The sequence below is a fragment of the Antechinus flavipes genome, chromosome 2, assembly GCF_016432865.1.
Source record: "Antechinus flavipes isolate AdamAnt ecotype Samford, QLD, Australia chromosome 2, AdamAnt_v2, whole genome shotgun sequence".
NCBI lineage: Eukaryota > Metazoa > Chordata > Mammalia > Dasyuromorphia > Dasyuridae > Antechinus > Antechinus flavipes.
In genome coordinates this window covers 350,559,774-350,572,542 of record NC_067399.1, presented here as the reverse complement: position 1 = coordinate 350,572,542, position 12,769 = coordinate 350,559,774, and the positions used below count along the sequence as shown (strand labels likewise).

Here is a 12,769-nt window from a genome sequence, read left to right as displayed (position 1 = left end):
TCCGTCCATCATTGATCAATTGAAACTGAGTTAGATCTTCTCTTTGTTGAAGAAATCCACTTCTGTCAGAATACATCCTCATACAGTATTGTTGTTGAAGTATATAATGATCTCCTGGTTCTGCCCATTTCACTTAGCCTCAGTTCATGTAAGTCTCTCTAAGCCTCTCTGTATTCATCCTGCTGGTCATTTCTTACAGAACAATAATATTCCATAACGTTCATATACCACAATTTACCCAACCGTTCTCCAATTGATGGGCATCCATTCATTTTCCAGTTTCTAGCCACTACAAACAGGGCTGCCACAAACATTTTTGCACATACAGGTCCCTTTTCCTTTGGGATATAAGTCTACTGTTAGATCAAAGGGTATGCACAGTTTGACAATTTTTTGAGCATAGTTCCAAAATTGCTCTCCAGAATGATTGGATCCATTCACAGCCCCACCAACAATGTACCAATGTAGGACTGAGATTTAAACTGATGTTTTCCAGTCCATTGGCCAATTCCAAATTTGCAGGCATATTGATTGTAGCACTTTAAACAACATCATATTCTTGGATCTGTTTATTTTGCATCAGTTTTTATGCTTCCTAGGTTTCTCTACATTCATCATATTCATTGATTTTTAGGGAACATAATAACATTCATTCATGTACCTCAAGGTGTTTAGTCATTCCTCATTTGATGGATAATTACTTTTTCTCTAGGTCTTTGTTAACCCAAAAAATTCTATTACAAATATTTTGATATATGGAGGGCTTTCTGTCATTGACTTCCTTTTGAAATTTATTGTCTAGTTTTGTTGTCTCTGGTCAAAAAGAATTGGAATTTTAATCACTTTATTTTCATAATTCAAAATTTATTTTTCAAGATAATTAACTTGATAATAACTTGATAGCTCCACCAATAATAGCTCTTCAGTTGCTCTTTCTACAACCACTTCAACACAATGATTATGTCATTTTTTGTCATCATTGCCAATTTTCTTAGCATCAGGTGAAATTTCAAGGTTTTAACTTATATATATATATTCTCTTATTTAGATATTTGGATCATTTTTTCACATATTTAATAATTTGTAATTCTTTGAGAAATGTTTATTCATATCTGTTGATTATTAGAGAATGGCTTTTGGTCTTATATACTTATTTAAATTGTCTACATATCATGGATTGACTTTTATCAGATATATTTGATATAAAGAGTTTTCCCAATTAACTGCTTTTTTATCTTAGTTGCAATTACTTGTTCATTTAAAAGCTTTACAAGTTCATCAAATCAGAATTATCTGTTATAAAATGTTAATGAAGTTAGGAGCCAAAAAATCACAAAGGTTGTGATTTTATATTCATGATTGTTTCAGATCTAGTTTGGATAAAAAAGGAAGCCAAATATGTGTATAGTTTCTTCATGTTTAAAAGACTTATACCAGATATGGTAGAAGGTTTTTTCAAGATCTGTTGACATATAATTTAAAAAATTGTATACATTTAAATTAGGTTTGCTGAATATATTCTAAATGAGAGGCTGCCTAATTTTCTCTGACATTTTGAGGATACCATTGGAATATTCTGACTGCTTGCTTACCTGTCATCTCTCACCATATCTCAGCTCATCTTTTCTTCTTATAAAATTCTTTGATAACATTTTTATACTACTGTTCTTCCAAATTTCTTATTGGTTATAAATTGCATCACGTTCATACCTACCATGCATCTTTTCATTGTTTGCAGATGTTACTTTTTATTTCTTTAGAAACTCATATTCCATGACTCAATGATATTCATTCTTTTTAAATTTTTCTTAGTGTTACAAGGCTCAGCATAATGAAGAATATGAAGCAGAAGGTAAGAGCAATTTGACAACTTTATGCAAATGAATTTGTAAGAATAACCAAAACCCAAACTGTACGAAATTCTGTGCTTATGTGCTTTTTGAACAAAAAGTCCAAAAAAGTACATTCTTACCATGTGAATTGAATATTCTTACTTCTCTTTATAGTCTATGCTTTTTTCAAATGATCAATCAGCTCTGTTAGTCATAGGACTATCTTGCTCTGAAAGCAAGTAGAATTGTTGGAACTAAATACATTTTAACATAAAGTTTTAAAATAATTTCATATGAAATGTTATTTCACATGAAATAATATTTTAAAATAATTGAATACAAAGTACACCTAATTATCAGTACTCCTGGTTTCCAGTTAAATAGTTTCTTAAATATATTGTGAACTTTTATTACTAATTTTTAATATAAGTGAGTTATAAGTAGGATATCCAAATGAACTTATCCCCTAGACAATTAGAAATTGAGGCCTAGACCTCATAAAAGGTCATACCCTTAGCTGTAGATTTAGGAATCATATTCAGAGAAAAAATAATTGATATTATGGTAATTTATGCTCTATAGAAAAAAATTGAAATGTTTACATGCATGCCAAATCCATCCCTCTTCTCAACAATCTTGTTTCTTTCAAGGAAATGTGACAGTTGTAAAGTTTGGGAAGAACAAATCTGTTAACAAAATAGACTCATTGTCCCCTGGCAGCCAAAAAGATCCCACATGCCTTTGGACAAGAAATGATCTATCAAACAGAAATTAAATCTAGTTGGTAAATGTGATGGGAGGTGGGCTATATTAAAATAAAGGTCTTGGGGCACTTGATGTGGTTGATGTAAGGGGTTTGGTCATGTAAAGAATTCACAGTGGCCATTCTCTTTGGCAAAAGTCTGTGTAGAAGAAGTTACAGACAAAATGAAGAGATACAATAGACACAAGGAATGATAAATATGAAATAGAGTGACAGAGTCGAACTTATAACTACCTAGGAGAAAGTGAACCCTCATGAGGTTGGGGCATGCCCCTAGCTAGCAGGCAAAATCCTGAAAAGGATTTAGTACCCTAAAAAAGTTGGTTAGGTATAAGGAAAAGTGGGGTCAGGAGAGGAGAAGCACCATAAAGCGTGATGGAGGGATACTGAATAGTATGGGGAAGAGGTAAGTAGAAAGACACCATGATATGGAATGTTGTGGTAAACTGACCCGAAGGAGGGCAGTCAGTGTGGTATGGACCCTAAGTAAATTGATAAAAGAAAATTTAAGCTTAGGAACATGACTGGGATTGCTGACAGGACATGATAAGGTGAGGTTACTCCAGGGCCTAATAAAATTCAAGCAAAGTTTATCAAGTAGTCTCTCAGAGATTTGACATAACTTGGATTTCTGATTGAATGACCTCCCTAGCAGTGGGATCATGGAGTTAAACTTACCTCTATTGGAGCCTTCTCCCTGCCTGCTCCAGGGAATAATTTTTATCAGTGCTTCAATTTCTGTCATTCATCTGTGTCATCCTTGTTTTGGTTAATTGAGATATCAATTTCCACTTGAGAGAGAGAGAGAGAGAGAACGACAGACAGACAGACAGACAGACAGACACACACACACACACACACACACACACAAACAGCAAGAGAGAGACAGGGACATGGAATGAACACTTCTCCAGACATGTCTGAAATACACCTGTTGTGCCAAATTTCTTGTACTGTCTGATTAGCTCTTGGCCTGAGAAAATCTTTCAGATTTTCCATACTGATTAATTTCTGGATGAGGAAGTAGAAAGGAGGAAAAGTTTGGTCCTAATAATATATAATTAGTTATTAAATATAAGAAAGAAATAATAATTTCTCACAGACACTAACAATCTTCTAATTACTCAGATTCACAATCTTTGTTTCATCCTAGACATAATCCTTATTATGATTATGGAGACATAATCCTTCATCCTATATATCCAATAAGTTTTTAAATCTTACTATTTATGCTTTCATAACTTTGCTAGAATTTTATCAGATAAAATATTTTGTTTAGCTCTATGCCCAGCATATAGTAATTGCTTAATGGGTATTGTTCCTTTCCCTCTTTTCCATTTATATACTTACCACTCTATTATCATTTCTTGCTTAAATTATGGGAAGAATCTCATATTTTCTTCTCTTCCTAATAATACTTCACGTGACTGCCAAATTAATCACAAGGCACTGGCTGTCCTCTGTGCCAGCAGTTTACTAATTTTGATTTACTATGAAACAGAATTTGCCTTAATGTATGGGCAAAATTAACAATTAAGAATTTAACAAATATATGGAATATTTGCAGACTACTTGCAGAATAGTCTTCAAGCCAAGGCTGAATGACTATTGATTTGGTAACATTGTAGAAAGAGTTCTTAATTATATACCGGTTGGACCAGATGTTCCTTAAAGTCCTTTTCAACTTTTATAGCTCTTGAAGGGAGGGAGACAGGGAGAAAAGGTGACATGATTGCTAGTGTGAAAAATATATATCAAAATTTTCATTAATGAAATCAATAGATTCTTAGAGTTGGATAAGATCTAAAATAACTTTTACCCACTTTACGGAAGCAATTCACAAAATTAAGAGTCACAAAAATGACTTTCTCAAGATAGTAAGCGACAAAACTTTTCTGATTCCCAGTCCAATTGTGGGTTACGTATGGTTATTCTCAAGCATTGTGTGCTGAGCCCCATTGTGTCCATTTCTAATTATAAAGAATGCAGTTATTATTTTCTTTTTTCTTTTTTTAATTTTTTAATAACTTTTTATTGATAGAACACATGCCAGGGTAATTTTTTACAGCATTATCCCTTGCATTCACTTCTGTTCCGATTTTTCCCCTCCCTCCCTCCACCCTTTCCCCCAGATGGCAAGAGTCCTTTACATGTTGAAATGGGTTGCAGTATATCCTAGATACAATATATGTGTGCAGAACCGAACAGTTTTCTTGTTGCACAGGGAGAATTGAATTCAGAAGGTATAAATAACCCGGGAAGAAAAACAAAAATGCAAGCAGTTTATATTCATTTCCCAGTGTTCTTTCTCTGGGTGTAGCTGCTTCTGTACATCTTTGATCAATTAAAGCTCTCTTTATCGAAGAGATCCACTTCCATCAGAATACATCCTCAAACAGTATCGTTGTTGAGGTATATAATGATCTCCTGGTTCTGCTCATTTCACTCAGCATCAGTTCATGTAAGTCTCACCAGTCCTCTCTTATTCATCCTGCTGGTCATTCCTTACTGAACAATACTATTCCATAACATTCATATACCACAATTTACTCAACCATTCTCCAATTGATGGACATCCTTTCATTTTCCAGCTTCTAGCCACTACAAACAGGGCTGCCACAAACATTTTGGCACATACAGGTCCCTTTCCCTTCTTTAGTATCTCTTTGGGGTATAAGCCCAGTAGAAACACTGCTGGATCAAAGGGTATGCACAGTTTGATAACTTTTTGAGCATAGTTCCAAATTGCTCTCCAGAATGGCTGGATGTGTTCACAATTCCACCAACAACGTATCAGTGTCCCTGTTTTCCCACATCCCCTCCAACATTCCCCATTATCTTTCCCTGTCATTCTAGCCAATCTGACAGGTGTGTAGTGGTATCTCAGAGTTGTCTTAATTTGCATTTCTCTGATTAATAATGATTTGGAGCATATTTTCATGTCTAAATAGTTTCAATTTCTTCATCTGAGAATTGTCTGTTCATATCTTTTGAGCATTTATCAATTGGAGAATGGTTTGATTTCTTGTAGATTAGAGTCAATTCTCTATATATTTTGGAAATGAGGCCTTTATAGAACCTTTGAATGTAAAAATGTTTTCCCAGTTTATTGTTTCCCTTCTAATCTTGTTTGCATTTATTTTGTTTGTACAAAAACTTTTCAATTTGATATAATCAAAATTTTCTATGTTGTGGTCAATAATCTCTAGTTCTTCTTTGGTCATAAATTCCTCCCTCTTCCACAGGTCTGAGAGGTAAACTATCCTATGCTCTTCCAATTTATTTATAATCTCATTCTTTATGCCTAGATCATGAATACATTTTGACCTTATCTTGGTGTATGGTGTTAAGTGTGGGTCAATGCCTAGTTTCTGCCATACTGATTTCCAATTTTCCCAGCAATTTTTGTCAAATAATGCATTCTTATCCCAGAAACTGGTGTCTTTGGGTTTGTCAAACACTATATTATTAAAGTTATTGGCTGTTTTGTCCTTTGAACCTAACCTATTCCATTGATCAACTAGTCTATTTCTTAGCCAATACCAGATGGTTTTAGTATGCAGTTATTATTTTCAAAAAACTTAATGTTTCTCATTATATAACTATCATTTTAACACACAAAAGTAATATTCTCTAAACCTGTTTACCTATTGAGATGTAATCCCTTTAATTTGTGATTTAAGGTAAAAGCTTAGAATAAGTTAAGCATCAGTTGCCAACTAGTAACAGGGTAATTCAGTAGCATGGGATATGTCCCATTTTATAACTTAGTCTTGGTTAACAGTAAATTTAAATAGTCTTCAAACCAGAAAGAGCAACCAGTGATCTTCATTATTGACAGTAAATGTTAATGAATAAGTTAATTGTACTACTTATGATACTCCAGGGATTATTTTTCTGTTTTATTTAATAACTAATTATTGTAGTAAGACCAAGACTACTTTATCCCGAAATCAACCAATATGGAAAATCTTGTGCAAAGGCAAAAGCATCAGACAGTAAGAGAAGTTAAAAAAACTTTTAAATTTTTAAAAATTTTTTTAAAAATTTGGGCATATAATGAGTGCATTCCTACTCATTATTTGTTCAGACAGGTCTGGGAAAATGTGGGTCCTTCCTTTTGTTGTACGGGTGATATGGAATTAATGTCTTTAACCAAAATTTGGGTGATCTAAGTTACATTATCCAAAACCCTCACTATAACATAGCCAAACCTCTTATTGTAATATTAATTTTATCATTGATTGTTAACCAATCAGAATTGATTGTTTTCCTCAAAAACATCTACTCTTTTAAGAGCATATAAACTGTCAACCCACCACCAAAAGGGGTTTGTGGTCTAAGAGAGAAAACATATGACCTTTTATTAATGAACATGCTGGCATCATTCATAAAATGATTAAATTACCCAGAAACTATGTCTCTCAGACTTTTTGAATGTCACAATTTTCAAGATCATGCATTAACTATGTCAAGGATGACTTCATACATGATTTCATACTAAATCATGAATTTATGAATGTATGAAACATGCAGCAGAACCATTAAGTAGACAGTATGACACTGTAACAAAGGATTAATGTACTTTAATTTTCAAATGGGACAGATCCTTAATTGGGAGTTTAGCATGATTTAATTCCTGTATATATATGATAGGCTTATGGAGGTTACTACATTGGTCTCTTTGAAACTGTTAAGTTGAGAATAATAATGGTAATTATTAGAAGGATAACTTAATAGACAAATAGTGAGAAAAGATTAATAAAATTTTTAAAAAATAGTTCTTAACTTGTTAAGTTATTTTAACTTTTGATCTACTCTTCTGATTACCTCAAAGCCAGATTTCTAATTATTCTGCTGAAAGTATAACACAAGGCTTCTAACTGCTGAATATTCAGATTCCAGATCTATTTTTATACTTGGCTAAATCTGATAAGGAGAAAAGAGTATATTTAAGGTTGTAAGAATTTTTCCTTGTATAAATTCAACAACAGAAAGCAATTAACCTTTTTATTTCAGGCCAGTTAAGATTTTGGAATCCTGATGACTTAAATGCCTCACAAAAGGGATCTTCTCTTTCTCAAGACTGCATTGATGACAAACTACAAGAAATTTGTGAAGATCTGGCAATAACTCAAGATGGCCACTTGAACAAAAAGAAGCTGATCTCCATCTGTGAACAGTATGGCTTGAGGAATGTCAGCAAGGAGGTAATTATGATTAAATTTTGATTTTTTTTTTCTTTTTCAGTTTGCCAGTTAATGTTTTCATAAGGCATTGATTTACAATGCTTTCTTCATTTTACAGATCAGCAAAGTAAACTCAATGACTTAGCCATGAGTGCACAGAAAATATTCAGAAATCTGTACTAAATGCTTTGGGAAGATAGTAGGGGGAGAGGGAAAGGTAAGACTTTTCCTTCCCTTTTCTCTAACAAGGAGAATTGCCTTTGGATTGGAAAGGTTAGCACTATAAAATGATCACTGGAGTGATTTGAAATCGGAGGAATTGGATTCAATTCAAATCTCAAATCTGCCCATTAATACATGAAGAAATCACTTACCCTCTGTGAGCCTCTGTAAAATGAAGGGATTGAATTAGATGGCTTCTGAATTCCCTTCTAGCTCCAACTTTATGGTCCTGTGAAAGAACAAAATTTACTAAAAGGAGAGTTGATTACACAAAAGAAGTTAAAAGACGTAATGATAGTACTTGTCTTCATGCATTTAAGTCATAGGGTCTAGATAACCTTCTTTCTCACATATCCATAATTTTATATATGCTATTCCCTATACAGGTTCCTCCTAATATTATTTTTTAGCATACTCATAGTTTTTCTCCTAAAATTGCTTTATATTTACTTTGCATATATTCTGAGATGAGAAAGAAAACAAAATGCAAGCAAACAACAACAAAAAGAGTGAAAATACTGTGTTGTGATCTACACTCAGTTCCCACTATCCTCTCTCTGGGTGTAGATGGCTTTCTTCATCACAAGACCATTGGACCTAAACCTGTAGATTTGAATTCAGAAAGTCTTCTTGATTCTAGGCCCAGCACTTTATCCACTGAGCCACCTAGCTACCCACTTGTGTATTTATTGCCAATTTCTGAGATATAAATACTCAGAATGAAAATTTATGTCTAAAGGAAAATTCACAAGAATGCTACAGTAAGGGAAAAAGGATTTCCAACAACCAGGAATTGTGAATTATATATTTTCTTAAGCTTGAACCAGTTTTCACCTATACTGCTAGGAGAGTGTATGTTACAGACATTGGAGCTACATTTTTTAATACTTGGTCTTCCTTAGTAAAATATGACTGTCTGAGTAAGGAATATCAGTTGGTGACTTTTTGGAAAGCACATTTTGTGAGGTTCATGAGACACTTTCAAAACTAAAATCCCAAGGGGAAATGTAACAATCATTCTTGTAGAACCCAACCTGCAGTGCAGGTAAGATTCTAGAGCATGTACTACATTCTATACTATACATTCTAAAATAGGTTGTAATGGTTTAATGTTAACATGGCAGAAAGTCTCCAGTGGAGAACCACCAGTGATTTTTGGTTGGCCTTATCTTGGTTAACTTTAGCACTGCTAAAGTTATAGATGGTATGTTTATCAAAATTACAGAGACTATAAAGTTGAAACAGATAGCTAACACATTGTATAACTGAGTCAGAAACCAAAAAGATCTTGACAGACTGGACTAAATTTAAAAGCTGTAATTAAATGGGGATAAAAGGATTTCAAGCCAAAATGTAACAGATAATAAAACTACTGTGATATGCGGATGTATTAAATGATGCATAATTTGGAAGGCTAGGAAAATGAATATTGTGTCCTAAACTCCTTGTGATTAGTCCATGTCAGACTTTATCTGAAGAATTGTATTCTATTTGGAATACCATAGAAATAGCATTTACAAATTAAAAAGTCTCCAGAATTAGGGCAGCCAAAGAAAGAGTTAAGAACTCTTAACTGGCTTATGAAAACTAGTTGAAAGAATTGGATGTATTTAATCTGGATGTATTTAACCTAGAGAAAAGAAGAAATAAAGATATCCACTGTCATTTCTATTATTTCATCTGTTTCTAGAGATTAAAGGAAGAGGCAAAAAAGAAAAATCATCACTTTATGCAGATATATAATGGTTTACTTATAAAACCATAAGAGATAAAAATTAATGAAAAATTACTTCAAATTACAGCAAAGTATCAGTATTTTAAAAATGCACAAATCAGCATTTCTGATTATTTTCAATAAAACCTGTCAGAAAGTGATAGAAAAGGAAATTCCATTTAATATAATTAGAGAATATATTACATTTTTGGAAGTTTTTGTAAGATGTGTACACAGGGGTATATTTACAAAAAATTATTTTTTGTTTGACCATGTCAATTTGCAAAAATAGTTGATTTGGAATTGTCTTACATCATTGCATGTAAATCTTTCACAAGATCATTGTAACAATAATGTTGTTTCTTCTGGTTTTGCTCACTTAAATTTGTATCAATTCATATTCATAGGTTATTTCTGAAACTTTCCTCTCATCATTTCTCATAACATAATAATTTTTTAAATCACAATTATATACCATAACTTGTTCAATCATTCTCCAAGTGATGGATATCACCTCAATCTCCCATTCTCTGTTACCACAAAAAGAACTGGTATAAAGACATTTGTACATATGAAGTAATTTTCCTTTTTTTTTAATCTATAGGATACAAAATTAGTATGGTATTTCTGGGCCACAGGTTATGTCCAATTTTATTGCCCTTTGGGCATAGTTCCAAATTATTCTAAACAATGTTGGGCCAGTTCACAATTCTGACAACAGTCCATCACTTCCCTATTTTTCCACATCCTCTCAAATGTTTGCCTTTCCTGTCATGTTAGTTAATTTCAAAGATGTGAAGTAGTAATTTTAATTTGCATTTATCATTTAGAGCATTTTTTTTTTTTTTTGCATATGAACATAGGTTGCTTTGATTTCTTCAGAAACCTGCCTGTTCATAGGCTAATCTTGACTATGATTTTTTAAATTTCATCTAATCATAATTTAGAAATATTATTTCCTTTGAAACTTTCTATATCTTTTTTGACCATAAACTCTTTCCTTATCCACAGTTCTTACATGTAAAGTTGCCATGTATTCCAATATAATTATTTGATGTAATTTTTGTCATATAGTAAGTTCTTGCCCCAAATGCTTGGATCTTTTAGCTTATCAAAGATTTTATCAGTTTAGCCATTTATTATTATGCATTGGGTATCTAATCTATTTCACTGATCCAGCATTATTTTTTAGCTGATGCCAGATTATTTTGATGTTAGTACTTTGTAATATAATTGAAAATTTGATACTGCTAAGCTGCCTTTTTCACTTTCATTTTTCATTGAATCCTTTGATATTTTTGATGTTTTCTTCATTCAGATGAATTTTTGTTACCTTTTCTAGATCTGTAAAATAATTCTTTGGATAAGTAAATTAATTTGGGTATAACTGTGAGATTTTTATTATGTTGACTCGCCCTCTCTATGAGCAACTTAATAATTTAGATCTGTCTTTATTTGTAAGAAAGTTGCAAATGGTTTTTACATTGTCTTCATTTATTTTAAATGGAATTGCCCTTTCTAGCTCTTCCTATATAGAAATATATTTTCCTATATAGAAATCTTGATGATTTATGTTAATTTGTAAGATATTTGATTAATATTTATTTATTTAAAAGTTCTTATGTGAGCAAAGAAGTATTTTAAGATTTATATTATTCCTGCTTAATTTCTTTTTAGATGTTTGAAAATATCTTCCATGATCTTAAGCCTGATGGTACAATGAGCATAAAAGATTTTTTCCATGGTTTATTTAAAAGTGGAAAATCTCTTACAACATCAGCATCAACTCCTTATAGACAGTTGAAAAGGCATCTTTCCATGCAGGTAAGGATCACATAGAAAACTATTTCTCGTGAGGTGATGTTAGAAAATTGTTTGACTATTTGCCACTGATTTATAGGATTAGGAGTAAGAGCCTCCCTTCCATCTTGCCCCTAAAATCTAATTTAAAAGGAAGCAATAGTAAAATTTTCATACTCTTTGACCTGAATTGTGGGAATACTTTTGCTGTGGGGCAGGTTCTACTACTAGCTGTTGTTGGTAACCATTTTTTCAGTTTCACATAATTTGACATAAAGATATTTCAAATTACCTTCTCTTTTTGACCCTTTAAATATCTGAAATGATTAAGTTTCCATGAAGGTATCTGCAATAACTGACCTCACATTCCTAAAGGATCACTATTTATTGCCAGAAATTCTTTTGGGAGTTAAAAAATTGAATTTTTATGTGCAACATCCTTATACTGTAAAATTATTGGCTATAAATATTGAGGAGTAAGATAAAGAGAAAATAGTTTTTCAGATATTTGTGTTTTTAATAATCCCATTGTTTAGTCCATTAATATTATCTTTGAATTATGTGCTTTAGGTCATACTTCTTTACTCAGTTTAGAAAACCTATTAGGTAGGTTGTTTTTTTAAGTGAATTTCATGGTCTTAGTATTCTAAGAAGAAGATCAAAAAAGCAAAAGGACTTCTTTCTTATCTTTACTATTTTCTAGAACAACATGACTTTTGTCACATAAATAGGATAAATAAATCTCAGTCTTTTAACCAACCTCTAGCTACTGTAGTGGTGAAATGTACAGGATCAAGCTTAACCTACAGAATTTCTCTTCTTTTCTAGTCTTTTGATGAAAGTGGGAGACGCACCATGACTTCTGCAATTTCAAGTTCAGTTACCTTCCGATTATTCTCCTGCCTTGATGATGGAATGGGATATGGTTCTGTGGAGCAAATACTTGACACCTGGAATGAAGAGGGTATTGAGAATGGCCAGGAGATCCTACAGGTAACTTAGAACAAAAATTAGCAAGATGAAAGAAACATCCTAATAATAATTCTTTTCAAAACTCTACTTTTGAACACTAACAATTGAATAACTTAATTTATTTAGTGATTATTAATGACTTAATAAATTAATAACTATTAATAATTATAACTTAATAAATTAAGTTTAATAGAAGTTAACATTTCTAAAGACTAAGAAGAGACAACATATTATCATATATCAGAAATTTGAAGAAAGAGAAATTTCTTTCACTTAG

At 32.2% G+C, this 12,769-nt stretch overlaps 1 protein-coding gene across 1 annotated transcript in view; it reads left to right on the top strand.

The window, feature by feature from the left end:
• NIN (ninein) overlaps nucleotides 1-12,769 on the top strand; it is a 123,003-nt gene that overhangs the window by 60,182 nt on the left and 50,052 nt on the right. The window contains 4 exon segments of the mRNA XM_051978054.1: nucleotides 1,813-1,852; nucleotides 7,615-7,805; nucleotides 11,398-11,544; nucleotides 12,349-12,513. Coding sequence (XP_051834014.1) covers nucleotides 1,813-1,852; nucleotides 7,615-7,805; nucleotides 11,398-11,544; nucleotides 12,349-12,513 — 543 coding nt within the window.